General features: G+C 46.3%; 1 protein-coding gene across 8 annotated transcripts in view; it reads right to left on the reverse strand.

Moving 5' to 3' along the window:
* Window positions 1-13016, reverse strand: part of ARHGEF11 (Rho guanine nucleotide exchange factor 11) — a 202775-nt gene that overhangs the window by 32639 nt on the left and 157120 nt on the right. For all 8 annotated transcript variants that reach the window (XM_030187312.1, XM_030187311.1, XM_030187316.1 and 5 more), the window contains 5 exons: window positions 9358-9542; window positions 4968-5114; window positions 4014-4093; window positions 2177-2302; window positions 1296-1413 (listed from right to left, as the gene is read on the reverse strand). In XM_030187312.1, the coding sequence (XP_030043172.1) occupies window positions 1296-1413; window positions 2177-2302; window positions 4014-4093; window positions 4968-5114; window positions 9358-9542 (656 nt within the window). The remainder of the gene's footprint in view (window positions 1-1295; window positions 1414-2176; window positions 2303-4013; window positions 4094-4967; window positions 5115-9357; window positions 9543-13016) is intronic.

The raw sequence follows: 13016 nt of genomic DNA on the forward strand, positions 1-13016 counted from the left end.
GAGCGTGAGAATCACCCAAAGGCAGCTGTGACCCAGTCAGTGGCAGGAGAGTGCTAGTGTAGAGCACAAGCAGCAGGTGCAGGCGGACCTGAGCTGTACTGGGAATAAGACCCTCTAAGTGGCCGCAGGGTAACCCCAGGCGGGTAGCTAAGCGTTTTGTCACAGACCCTTGTCCTTTTTTGGTGGCAGCTTGGTGGGATTGTCATGCTCAATGTGTGGAGTGAGGGTCACCACCCACTGAGTAGTTCAGAGTCTTTTTTATCTGTAACCTCCAGACACAGAGCAAGTAAACAAGTGCAGCAGTAACAGGGTCCCTTTCCAGTTCAGTTTTTTTTTTTTTGGTAGTGTTAGGAGATTAGCAGTGTGATGATGGCGAATGGCAGAGGCCAGTAGACACTGGAGATGTCTGTCCTAATACAAGAGTAACCAGATGACCTCAGCAGAGTTCTCCTGTGGGAAGAGCAGATGCCACATAAGCTAAGATCTGGCAGATCTACAAGGAAGAGCAACAGCTGCGAGAGGAAAAGGAAGGCCAATGGTGGCGTGAAGAGCATGAATTCCAACAGCGGTGAGAGGAACGGGAAGAGCGACAAACGGCGTGAGGAACGAGAGTTACAGTTGCAGAAATTAAAGATGGAGATGGAAATGGCTCATATCCAAAGCTCCAGTCCAACCCCTGCGACGAAGCCCAAGGCAGGATCCACAGCCCAGATTGGGCCCAACTTGTTTTTGCAGTTTGATGATACCAGAGGTGACATAGATGGATATCTAACTGCCTTTGAAAAAATTCGCCAGCCCAATAAGATTCCTCAGAAAGACTAGGTGCGCTATTTACCAGCACTTTAGATCCAGGACAAAGATATGTATGTATAATTATAAAATACATTTATAATTTAAGTTTTAATTTTGAAGCTGGAGTTAGAGTCGGCACCGGCACATTTTGACCGACTGACTCCACTCAAAATTGCTTTTGACTGACTCCGACTCCACAGTCTTGCTAGTAGGTAATTTGAACATTTATGGTAAAGCAGGATATAAACTTGTAAAACAAACAAAACGTGTCAGTGATTCAGTGGCTTGCATGAACAGTGCTAATAATTTCCCTTTGGTTCCCAGCGCAGCAAAATTCACCATCCACGCCACACACAAAAAAAACATCCTTAAGCACTCTTCCCAACTGCCAGCATTACAGGTTCCCTCACAACCTCGAAAACCTCTAAATGTGGCCTGCACATAATACACGCTGTAATGTTCTGGAAACATCCTGTGAAAAAAGAAGTATGTGAGCTGCTTACGGTCTGTGTATTTGATAATGTTGTCCAGCAGTAAAGGGTATTTGGTGAGGCGTTGCATCTGGGACAGAATGAGATCCTTCAGTTGAAGTCTCCGGCACTGAGGGCTGCTCTCCGCTTCCTGTAGAAAGGGCAGAGTCAACTCAGCAGGAACTTGCGCCACACCCCTTTCTTTATACATAATGTAATTAAGAAGGGCCACTGGGCATTTCTGCTCATTAGCCATCTCCCTAGGATAGTTGCTATACTAGTCTGGGTCCCCCTTGCTGGAAGCTAAGTCTTTTCTGGGGCTCATCCTTCTGTGTTGTATTAAGATGCTATTCCTCCCCAACCAACAAGCGTCTGCATCCTCTGCTGGCTTCCAAAGCTAGAACGTAGAGAAGCGATTGCTAGATCCGTTCTCCACGATTTTGCAATTTTATGTATGCTTTCATCATGCAAGCTGTTCAGTGATAGGTGAGATATCAATTAAAAACAAGAACAAAACACAAGAACACATGTATAGAATGTTTGTACGTTTGGGAAGCTCGCCAGGTGCCCTTGGCCTGGATTGGCCGCTGTCGTGGACAGGATGCTGGGCTCGATGGACCCTTGGTCTTTTCCCAGTATGGCACTACTTATGTACTTATGTACAACAGCATAGGCAGGGAGGGCAGAAGGACACATTTATGCGATTTCAACATTTTGCTAAATTAAGAACGAGTGATAATCACTCGTTTAACTATACACTCAGTGACACAGAAAAAAGAAACCAGCAGGTGAGCAGCTCATTATCAGTGTGGAAAGCATAGCTGCAAGAAAGTTCAAGACAGGCTGTTCCCTACTAAAAAAATCCATCACGGCCTATTCCAGGTTGGGGAGTAGAGAGAGAGAGACCCACATACCTGCATGAAGAGATTAAACCTAGTTTCCTTCCTCTGTTTGGTTTTGATCAGCTCCAGCGCAAAGGACTGGTAGGAGCAGAACTTGGCAGCTTCCTGCTGGATTTCTTCTCCCGCTGATCCATCAAACTGAAAGTGCATAAGAAGTGGGGGAGGCCTTAAAATGTGTAGCATCTCACTCTGCCAAACTGAATGCTAAGAGCTGCACTCGCATGCTAGTGCATATCAGGGGTGTAGCCAGCAGCCCATTTTTGGAGGGGCCCCAGGGTGGACTGGGGGGGGGGGGCATTCCTCCTTTATTCCCCGCCAGCTGAAGAGCTCTGAAGCTCAAACCTCCCCCAATACGAAACAGTCAGTGTCGTGCTTTCCAGTCACCAATGCCAGCATTCTTCGTGCATGCTCAGTTCATGTAAAGCAGGCCACTGACTGACTTCTTCATATCGAGGGAAAATTGAGCTGCAGGGTCTTTGGCTAATGGGGATGGGGCATCTCCACCAGCTATTCAGGGTACGGCAGTTGGGGGGGGGGGGGGGGGGGGGGAGAAAAGTTCTCTCGTGTCTATGCCACTGCTGCAAACCCAACATGTGAGGACCAGAGCTACAGCAGTGTGCACAGATGTAAATATCCTCTGTTTTCCTCAGTTACCAAGCCTCCAAGAGAACATGCAAAATCAACAACCTTCATGCTTATGAAGTGATACACTAAATTCTGATGCTGAACCTGCTGTGTTCACGCAAGGAGTGGATAAGGTGATAACCCCCCTCCCTCAATGCTTTTTTTTTTTAAATTTAAGTCAGCCATTCTCATTTGAACAAAATGCCGGCATTTGGAGACAAAGATAAGCAAACAGTAATGGAACATTCCTCGTTGAATGGGTATCAACTGTGAGTGGGTATGGAGCTTTCAGAGCAAATGTGCTCATAAGATTCCTGTTGCCTTATCACATGCGTTCTGTGACCGTGGTAACATGCTGAAGGAAGTGTCCACTATCACAGTTATGTTAAAATCAAATCACAGCCACTGTAAATTATAGTTTAACTAGTAAAAAAGGCCCGTTTCTGAAGGCAAGGAAACGGGCCCTAGGCAGGCAATTCCTCCCCTCCCCCGCGCTACGGCCCCCTCGACCCCCCTTCCGCGAAGCTGTCGACCCCCCCGGACCGCCAAAAACCGCCCCCCCCCCCCCCCCCCCGCCGTTGTGGACTACCTGTGCTGACAGCCGAAGTGTTGTTGTGCCCTTCGCGTTGGTTCCTCAATCATCTTCTCTGCGTGCGTCTGACGTCAGACACACGCAGAGGAACTTCCAGAGAAGATGATCAAGGAACCAACGCGAAGGGCAAAACAACACTTCAGCAGTCAGCACAGGTAGTCCAAAACAGCGGCGGGGGGAGGGGGGGTTTCGGCGGTCCGGGGAGGTGGGGGTCGCCAGGTTCGCGGAAGGGGGGGGGGGGGTCGAGGGGGCCGTAGCGCGGGGGTTGACAGCTGATTCCGAGGCAGGGGGAGGAGTAGGGAAACCTCCTCCCCTTGCCTTGGAATCAGCTGTCATGATGTTAGTGCGTGTCTGCCTAGCAGACAACCTCCAGCCTAGTAGGCCATGGTCCCAGGCATAGAACGTTGGAGGTGAGAATTATTATATAGGACTACTTAAAAAAATACCCTGCAGTATTCCTTTTTTCATCAGCTCAAAACAACTACATATACCTTCCCATATTCCCTATGTACTCTGTCCAAGAACAACATGACAAGAAGCCCCAACTTAAAACTGCAGCCAAGGACAGTCCTGGATCTTCTACTTAATGAGCAGTGCCTCCGACACAGGACTCTGAAGGTGATGTGGATTTACCCGGGATAACATGAGATCGCCAATCTCTCTGATTACTGGCCCTTCTTCTCGGAGCTTCTTCATCAATTCTGACAGAGAGTCTAGAGTTATGGGAGAAAGTGAATAAAACAAAAAAAGCACAATTGATTTGACTTTTGCCTATGCTCTATAATTCAAGACATATGTGATTTTCAGCAGATTTTATGACCACTTGCTCCTGTCAACTTTTTGAAGAAGGGCAGAGGAGGAGGAGGAGGAGGGTCATCAGGTTATGAACCCACTACACAAAAATCTACGTTGACAAATTATCTTAACCTCCAGTGCCCAACATTCGTACCTTGCTGAGTTCTGTACCATCAGACTTGCCTTCCAATCTAACAACAACCCCCAACCCAACAAGGTGTCCATCTCCTCCCATACAAAGGGCTGGCTACTCAATGGCAGTTAATGCTCTAGAAGGGTGATTATGGCTATCAGTGTACTTTTTGAGTTTTCACACACTTTTATAAACAAATATTTTAGAAAAAATTAATAGAACACCAAAGTTTCTCGCAGTGAAGCATTTCTAGTTGGCCAAAACAGATTCACAATCACAGTCTTAGAATCAAATAAGATTCTTAAAGTCTTCAATGTCAGCCTCTGATGTGTGGCTACTCCTTTGCCCCCACAATTAAAAAAAAAAAAAAAACCTCAGCAGGATCACAACTCACACACTTCCCATGTGGGAGAAGCTAGCATGGGCCTCTGTTTGGCACTGCTACCTGTTTATCTTGTCATTGCTCTCAGAAATAGGTTTTTATTGCAAAAAGACTACCGCCTAAGACCTACGAAGGCAGGTAGATAACCGGAAACCACCCTCAAAGCACCTTCCTGCATTCCAGACTAAAGAGAGGTTTTCAGAATTTACTGCGTCCACAACAAGTACGCTGGTATAACACAATAACCCTGTTATATTCATATTAATGTGGTTCTTACTGTGTATCTCGATCAACTCTGACAGGTTGGGGAAGAGAAGCCACAACTCATCCTGAGAAAACAGACATTCCTTCTTTATACGTTGATAGAAGATAAGATCCAGTACACGGAGGATCCGTAAGTGAGACACCTCTGTTACAAAGAGTTCTGCAATGTGGAAGGGGGGGGGGGGTGCGGGGGAGAAAGGAAAATGGCAATTACTTCATAAAAAGCATGAAATAAACACAGAGGGGCCCATTATTCAGCTGGCGGCAATCAGCGTTTTTCTGACCGCCGCCGGCATTAAGGAAATTCAATGCCAGGCCATGTCCGAGAACTGGCACTGAATTTTCAGATTTCCGGAGCCAGCTTAACACATAGCCAGTTAAATGCGATATTCAACACTTAACCAGCTATGGGTTACGCATAAAGACAGGACGGACTTTTATGTGGTCTTATTCATGCGGTTAACCTGGCCGGTTAAGTGCTGAATATCGGCCCCCAAAATAACCGGTTTTCAGTTTGGTGCTAACCAGTTATTTTCAGCAGCACCAAACGGTTAAGAACCACTTAACACTAGCAGCTAGCTCCGAACAGGTGATTTAACCGGCCAGGAGCCATTTCTGGTTGGTTAAATTGCTTTGAGTATCAACCCCATAGAATTCCTTAACTTTCAGAAAGAAAAGGGAGAACAGAAGCATGAAACAGTGGCAGAGCAGGCCATGGGGATAGCCAATGCAGATAACTTACACCGAGCTGTGAGCTGTTGCGCATGGAGAGACGGGTAATCTCTCTTCGTCAGCAATATGGGAGAAGTCACTCCATAGGAGTCACTCCATAGGAAATTGTTGTTGGAGGGCCAACAGGCATTAAACGAGTTATTGCATAGGCGAGCGGTGAAGTCCCAAGAACATTACAAATACAAACTGTATAGATTAGCAAGCAAAAGTGGTAGACTCTTGGCCAAGTTGGTCCGTGGGAACTCGGGGTTAGGCAAGATAGCTGCATTGCGAGATGCGGCAGGAAGCCTGGCGCATAGTGATGATAAGATTAATGCAGTTTTGAAGGAGTTTTTTGGTCATCTCTATGGGCCGCAGGTGTCAGTGCCTCTGGAGGGGGAGGTTTATTTGTCAAGCCTGGATCCACCAGAGGTGACTGCCCCGATCGGACCGACCGTTCACTTGTCTATTAGATTGTAAGCTCTTTGAGCAGTGACTGTCTCTCTTTGTTAAATTGTACAGCGCTGCGTAACCCTAGTAGCGCTCTAGAAATGTTAAGTAGTAGTAGTAGTAGTAGTAGGTGACGGCTCAGAACTTGGCAGAGCTTAATGCACCTATTATGGAGGAGGAGGTGGAGTGGGTGATTGGTCAGAGTCTTTTGGGAAAGGCACCAGAGCCTGATGGGTGGCGTAATGAGTTTTATAAGCTTTTACATCTTGAAGTGGGGTCGATACTGGCGGAAGTGTTCAATGACTCCATACAGAAAGGACAGTTGCCCAGACATATAAACACGGCCCAAATTATAGTCATTCCAAAGCTGGGTAAGCCGCTTGAGCAGGCGGATTCATACCGTCCTATATCCTTGTTGAACACGGAAACTAAATATATGGCCAAGATTCTGGCGAATAGGCTGGCAAGGGTGTTGCCATCGCTGATCCAGGAGCCACAGGTAGGGTTCTCACCTGTGGGAGAATGGTGGCGAAGAACATGAGAATTTTGGCTGTGCTGGAAAGGGTGCGTTCGGAGGATATCCCCGCTCTATTGATCAGTTTTGATGCCGAAAAGGCTTTCGATCGGGTGGAGTGGGGATATCTCTTCGATGTGCTGAGAGCATATGGTATCAGCGGTTTTTTTGAGCAGGCCGTCCAAATATCGTATAGGGATCCAAGGGCGCAAGTGTTTGCAAATGGGGTTTTCTCTGACTGGTTCCCAATCACTAGGGGAACCAGGCAGGGATGCCCCTTGTCCCCGTTGTTGTTTGTATAGTCTTTGGACCCGTTACTTAGGGAGATACAAGGTAACGCAGGGATTAGGGGAGTGAAGATTGGAGAGCAGACTTTCAAATCAGCAGCATTTGCAGATGATCGTTTACTGCTTATTTCGGATCCGGAGTTCTCATTACCCCACCTAAAGGAAAGCTTGGAGGAATATGGTGACTTCTCTGGCTTCAAGGTTAACCTAGCCAAGTCAGAGGCACAGGCCAGTTCAGAGAAGGTCAGGCGACTCTGGGGTAACACCTTCCCATCGAGATGGACCCAAGACTCGTTCAGATATTTGGGTATACAGCTTTCAATGAATCCCAAGCATCTATATGACCTTAATATTACCAAATTACTGGAGAATACTAGGCAGAGGCTGGCTCTTTGGATGACACTTCCCCTGACCCTCATGGGCAGGATTCAGCTCTATCGCACAATAATCTTCCCCAGATGGCTGTATGTGCTACAGTCTCTCCCTATTCGCATTTTACGTGGGGATTTGGAGTCCTTACGGAAAATACTGTTGAAATTTTGCTGGGGAGGGAAAAAGCCCAAACTGCAATGGAGATTCTTAGTGGGTCCGCAGACTCAAGGAGGATTGGGTATCCCAGATATGGGTAGATACAACCAAGCTTGTCTATTGAGGCACCTGCGAGACTGGCTCTTGGGTACTAACATATACACAGATGTAGACTTAGAGAGAGCATACTTCCACCCCTGGCATTTGAATTATCTGCTCCATACCTCTCGTGGGTGCCTGCCCAGGGAGGCTCGGGGGAGCATACTGTTGAGGCCATTGTGGTCTCTTTGGCGTTCAGTACTTGCCTTGTGGAAGCAGGAGCTCACTAGTAGCGTATTTTTGCCATTGGGGGGGGGGGGGGGGACACAGAGTTCTTGCCAGGTAGTGAGAGCCGGATTCTGTGAAACTTGAAAGCGAAAGGGGTGCTATTGCTAGAAGACGTAGTTAGGGAGGATGGGATCCTGAAATCTGCCCAAGAATTTTTTCCTCTGAAGGAGAGGGGTCCTGCAGTGGTTCTGGCCTATCTTCAGCTATCGCATTACGTGAGAGCCTTACCAGCCGGCAGCCTGTCAGCAGGTTTCGGCCAGCAGCTGCGGGAGTTCCTGGAGGGGGATGCACAGGGTCAGGTTTCGGTATCTTGGTTTTGTAAAGAATTGGGAAATCGTTCGTCTATGACGAGCTTGCAAATGGTGGCTGACCGGTGGGAGCGGGATGTGGGTAAGTTAATTGAGGCAAAGCTATTGTTGGCAACTCTCAAAGGAGGCCCACGAATGGTGCATAGCGCAGAACTCCCCTCAGCACACTAGCCATGCGGGGGTAGTGGATACGGGACAATGTCGGAAATGTGGAACGATAGGGGCTTCTTTTTATCACGGATTGTGGCAGTGTACATACATAAGAGCATTTTGGTCAGCTATAGCGGGATTCTTCTGTTTGGTATTTGGACGTAGGGTGTCCCTCACGTTTGAAAAAGCGATTTTCTGTACATTAGGCTGGTGGGGGTTGGGAAAGTTGGGTGATAAGCTATTTTTAGGCAAAGCTTGTATTCTGGAAAAGAAATGTATTCTTAACCATTGGATTCAGGATCATCCCCCCTCGGTATGGTATTGGAGGAATAAATTACATCAACTCATGATATGGGAGTCAGAGGGTGCCCATTTGTCTCCAAAGAGGCAGCAGAGGTTTCTGGCGATCTGGGGGAGCTTATTTGACTAGAGTTTTTCCTGCAGCTCAGAGTCAAAGTTTGAACAGATTTTCGCTGGGCCGTTGAGGGCGGCTGGGTGGGGGGACCAGGCATCACAGGGAGGGGTTAGGGAGTTGGGGATTAGGGGATAGAGAATATATTACTTGAGGGTAGGTCGGACTAGAAGGGCAAAGGTCAGGCCTACACATGTGGAACCACTGATCTTGGGTGGGGTTAGTGGGAGGAGGGATTTGGGGAGCAGGTTGGGGGGATAGGAGGTATAGGGAGGGACGTGAGGACACGGAGGTATAACGGTCTTTTGGAAGTAGTTGTTGTTGCTATGTTGGGATGCTTAGGATCTGTTTTCAAAGTCTATGCAAGAATATGTTGTTCGCTCTTTCCAATGACTGTTTCTAGTTAAACACACAGAATATAACATAAAGGGACAGAAGCTTTATGTAGTAGGAGACTAAGGAAGGATTAAAGTTCCTTAAATAAGTTCACTGTAGCTGGGAATTGATGAGGGTCTGTGTTTAATGTTATACCTAGAATAAAGGTGCAGGGTGGGGATGCGCTGCTTAAAAAGAGAAAGTTGAAGGAATGTAATAGCTTGGCCACACTACGTACTTCTTGTTATTTGAGTCTGTAGACGTGTCTCTTCTGTATTGACCTCAATAAAAACTGTTAAATATAAAAGTAGAAGAAAAAAAAAACCCATCTATAGCCTTACCGTGTATCACTTCCTGCCTGCTTCTTTCCTTCTGTGGTAAACTGGGTGCCACTTCCCGCCCGACTGTGTGCTGCCAAATCTGGGAGTCTGGCTCCGGCTCCAAGTCTGACAATTGACCCAGGTCATCTTCCTGGAGGTTAGGGAGAACATCTCCCCCAAACCCAAAATTTGGTGACTCAATACTCCTGGAAGAAATTAAAGAGGATTTATAAAAGGCTTGCAAAGTATCTTCAGAGCTTTACATTTTCACATAGAGGGAAAAAAAAGAGTTATATCTGCAAAGATAAGGTAAAATTTGGTCTTACCTGCTAATTTTCTTTCTTTGATTTCTGCTAGATGGATTATGTCATTGTACTAGTAGATGGAGGCAGAGACCTGAGCTTTAATAGTGATATTACCACCAGTATACTAATGTTGCAGTCTGGAACTTGCTAGTATACCAGCACCGATGATATGCAAAACAGTAAAAAAACAAAACAAAACAAGAAAACAACTGTAAAAATAACCCAAAGGGAATACCACTGCAATAATCAATAATAATTATACTACAATAGCTGCAGCAAGACAGCAGAAACAAGGAAACTCACAATGCCAGTCTTCCCGGGTGAAACTTGGACTGATTTAGCAGGAATCAAGGAAAGGAATTTAGCATAAGAACAAATTTCACTTTCCATATCTTGCTAGACTAGTCCAGACTGATGGAATGTATTCAAACTTCCAACCTCCAGGTGGAAGGAATACAAGGTGCCCTTCAACTGCTTTTCCAAAGGCAGTATCCTCTCTTAGACATTGGTCCTATAGTGCTTAACAAAAGAATGTAACGATGACCAAGCCGTCACCTTACAGATGTCCTCCAGGGCAACGGTGCCAGCCTCTGTCCAGGTTATTGCCTGCAGCTTCTTGAGTGCCCTGAGACCTTCTGGAACCACCCTCCAATCCAAAATGTATACTGATCCAAATGCCTCCATGATTTAGGAGGACTTTGATTCTATCTTGATCCTGTACGGGTTGTTGAATACAACAAAAAGCTGAATGGACTCCTGCAATGAGTCTGTAATTTCCAAATATTGAATCGGGGTCTTGCATATGTCCAGCTTGTGCAAGATTCAAGTGACACAATCCTTCTTTTCCTTAGAGAATGCTGGCAGGGAGATGAATTGGTTCACATCAAAAGATTAGAGGACCTTAGGCAAGAAATGTGAACCATATAGACAGACACTTACTCCTCTGGAAATGACAGATATAGGTCCCTACACAAAAGCACCTGTGCGTTTGAACTGTGCCTGATGGAGCAAATAGCCACCAGAAGGGCCACCTTTAGGGTCAGGTCCTTCACCATTGCTCACTTTGACAGCTCAAAGAAGCAACTCACCAAGGAATTCAGAACCAAGTTAAGCACTGGTTGTGGTACTACCAGGCAAACAGAAGGCCAAAGGTGCTGAACACCTGTCCCCTTCCCCCAATAAAAACTTAGAAATGTCAAAGTGTGCTGCTTATGAAATGCCTTATGAAATGCCTTTAACTAGGCTTTTAAAATAGGACAGAGCTATCAGTTTTGGTCAAGATCTGCCTGCAAAAACGCCAAGATGGATGGATCATCTGCCTGTTGAGAGGCCTGAGTCTCCACACCTGGACTCAAACAAACATCAAACCCAAAAGATATGCCTATTGCTTAGATGCCTTCCAGGTTTTCAGCAGAATGACAATGACAAATTGGGCATAAACCTTGTTGAAAGCCAGAAGGGATCTGGGGCCTCCATGAAAATCAGTCCTTCATGCAGGATCTCCAGAGCCTGAATAAACTGCAGTGGAGGCCACAAAAACAGCTGGATCAGGTTGGCATATCACAACATGTGAGGCCAATCTGGGGCCACCAGGATTAACAGGGAGAGATGACTGTCTAGCCTTCAAATAATGCAGTCAATGAGGAGCCACAGTAGGCTGACCCATAGCCATTACTAAGTACATCAATTCCTTCCATGTCAATTTCCTTTCTGCAAATGTAGAACTGAGGAACCTTGGTGTCTGACCTGACAGACACTGATAGGATACACATTTGGAACCAAGATGCGCTGAAGTGCTGTGGATCTTTTACTTTCTGTCAAGTTTCTTTTCCAAATATAAGGAAACATAAGCTTGTAGACTCTCACAGGCTCCTGCTGCACCCTCTACTAGGACCAATTGATAGTTTTGTGGTCCAAAGGAGAGAGCAGCAATCAAGTTTGGAGCAGAGTCTGCTGGGACCGCATACTGTTGGAAGAGGACAGGAGCAGTCAAAAGGGCCAGAAGTTTAATTGAGCTTGGACTCGTGTACCCCACCCCCTGCAGCCACAAGTGGCGAGTTCTCCTGTACTCATAGTGCAGAGCCCATTAGAGGTGGAAGTTTGGGCTTCCAGAGAGGAAGAGAGAAGGTCGAGGCTTCGTGGAGCTATGGCTGATAGAGCCACGGAATATCAAGGTGGTACGAGAGAAGAGGAACAGTCCCTGGAGAAAGAACCCTGATTCAGACATCAGAGTGTTTAGAAGGAGAAGGGGAGGTGAAGGCAGGAATTACTATTTTGAGCAATGCTTTTCCAACTCTCTCAAATACACTTTTGGATACAGATATCTCTGGACACAATTTGGTTAGCCATTTCGGATTTGGCCAAAACACTTCTCCCAATCATTAATGAATTAAAGTGACAAGTTAGGTATCTGGAAAACAGACTAATGCAAGTATGATAGTGAAATTGCTAAAGTTAATTCAATGGTGAGCAAGGTGGAACATTCTGATCAAACATCTTAGATGACCGATATGAATGCAGTTAGTTTCAGTCTAGAAAATATGATTTAGAGTGTGAATTTAAGATTTTTGAACTTTCCCCTGGAATTGAATCTTTTTGCACTGAATATATTGCAAAAGAATTTTACGGAGGTGCTTACACTATCTACAGCAGAGATGGGTAGTAATGAAGTACTTGTACAATTGACAGTAACATTTTTTTGCCAAACATTTTACTTGTAACTCGTTACAAGTAAGCTGTATTTTTTTACTTAGTAATGAAGTACAAATTTAGAAGCTTTTTTTAAAAATGTATTTTCTATATCTCTGCTTCTCCCCCTCTACATGCTTTCCAAGCGATGTCATATGCGGCTTAGAGCTGATTGGGCCCAAACATCTGGTCCCAAAAACAGCTGAGCTGGGACTGGAAGTTCGGGCCCAATCAGATGCAAGTCAGAGCCTGACATCACCTGGAAACCCTAGTCTCCGCTCTCTATACCTGCCCAGAAAGACTGATTGCTATTACTTTGTTGTTGTCAGGCTCAGCTGCCTCCCCAGCCTGAACCACACCGTCACTGCCCACTGGGTCCACTTCCTCTACCCTTCCATCCGCTATGGCACTGCAGTTGCTCCCTCCCATTCCACCTCTGCCAGGCTCACGCTAATAAACTACCGTGGGAGATAAATGGGACCCAGCTCCTTCAGCGCCGCTAGTGCTTCCTCCTCTAATGTAAACTTCCGGGTTGGCACAGGAAGCACTAGTGGCACTACAGAGATCTGGGTCCTGAGCGTCTCCCATGGTAGTTTATTAGTGCAGGCCTGGTGAAGGTGCACAGGAGGCAGACTGTGCTACAGGACCGCAATGGATGGAAGGGTGGGGACGGGAGAGAGTGAGAAA

This window comes from Microcaecilia unicolor, chromosome 14, assembly GCF_901765095.1.
Source record: "Microcaecilia unicolor chromosome 14, aMicUni1.1, whole genome shotgun sequence".
In the NCBI taxonomy this organism is placed as follows: Eukaryota; Metazoa; Chordata; class Amphibia; order Gymnophiona; family Siphonopidae; genus Microcaecilia; species Microcaecilia unicolor.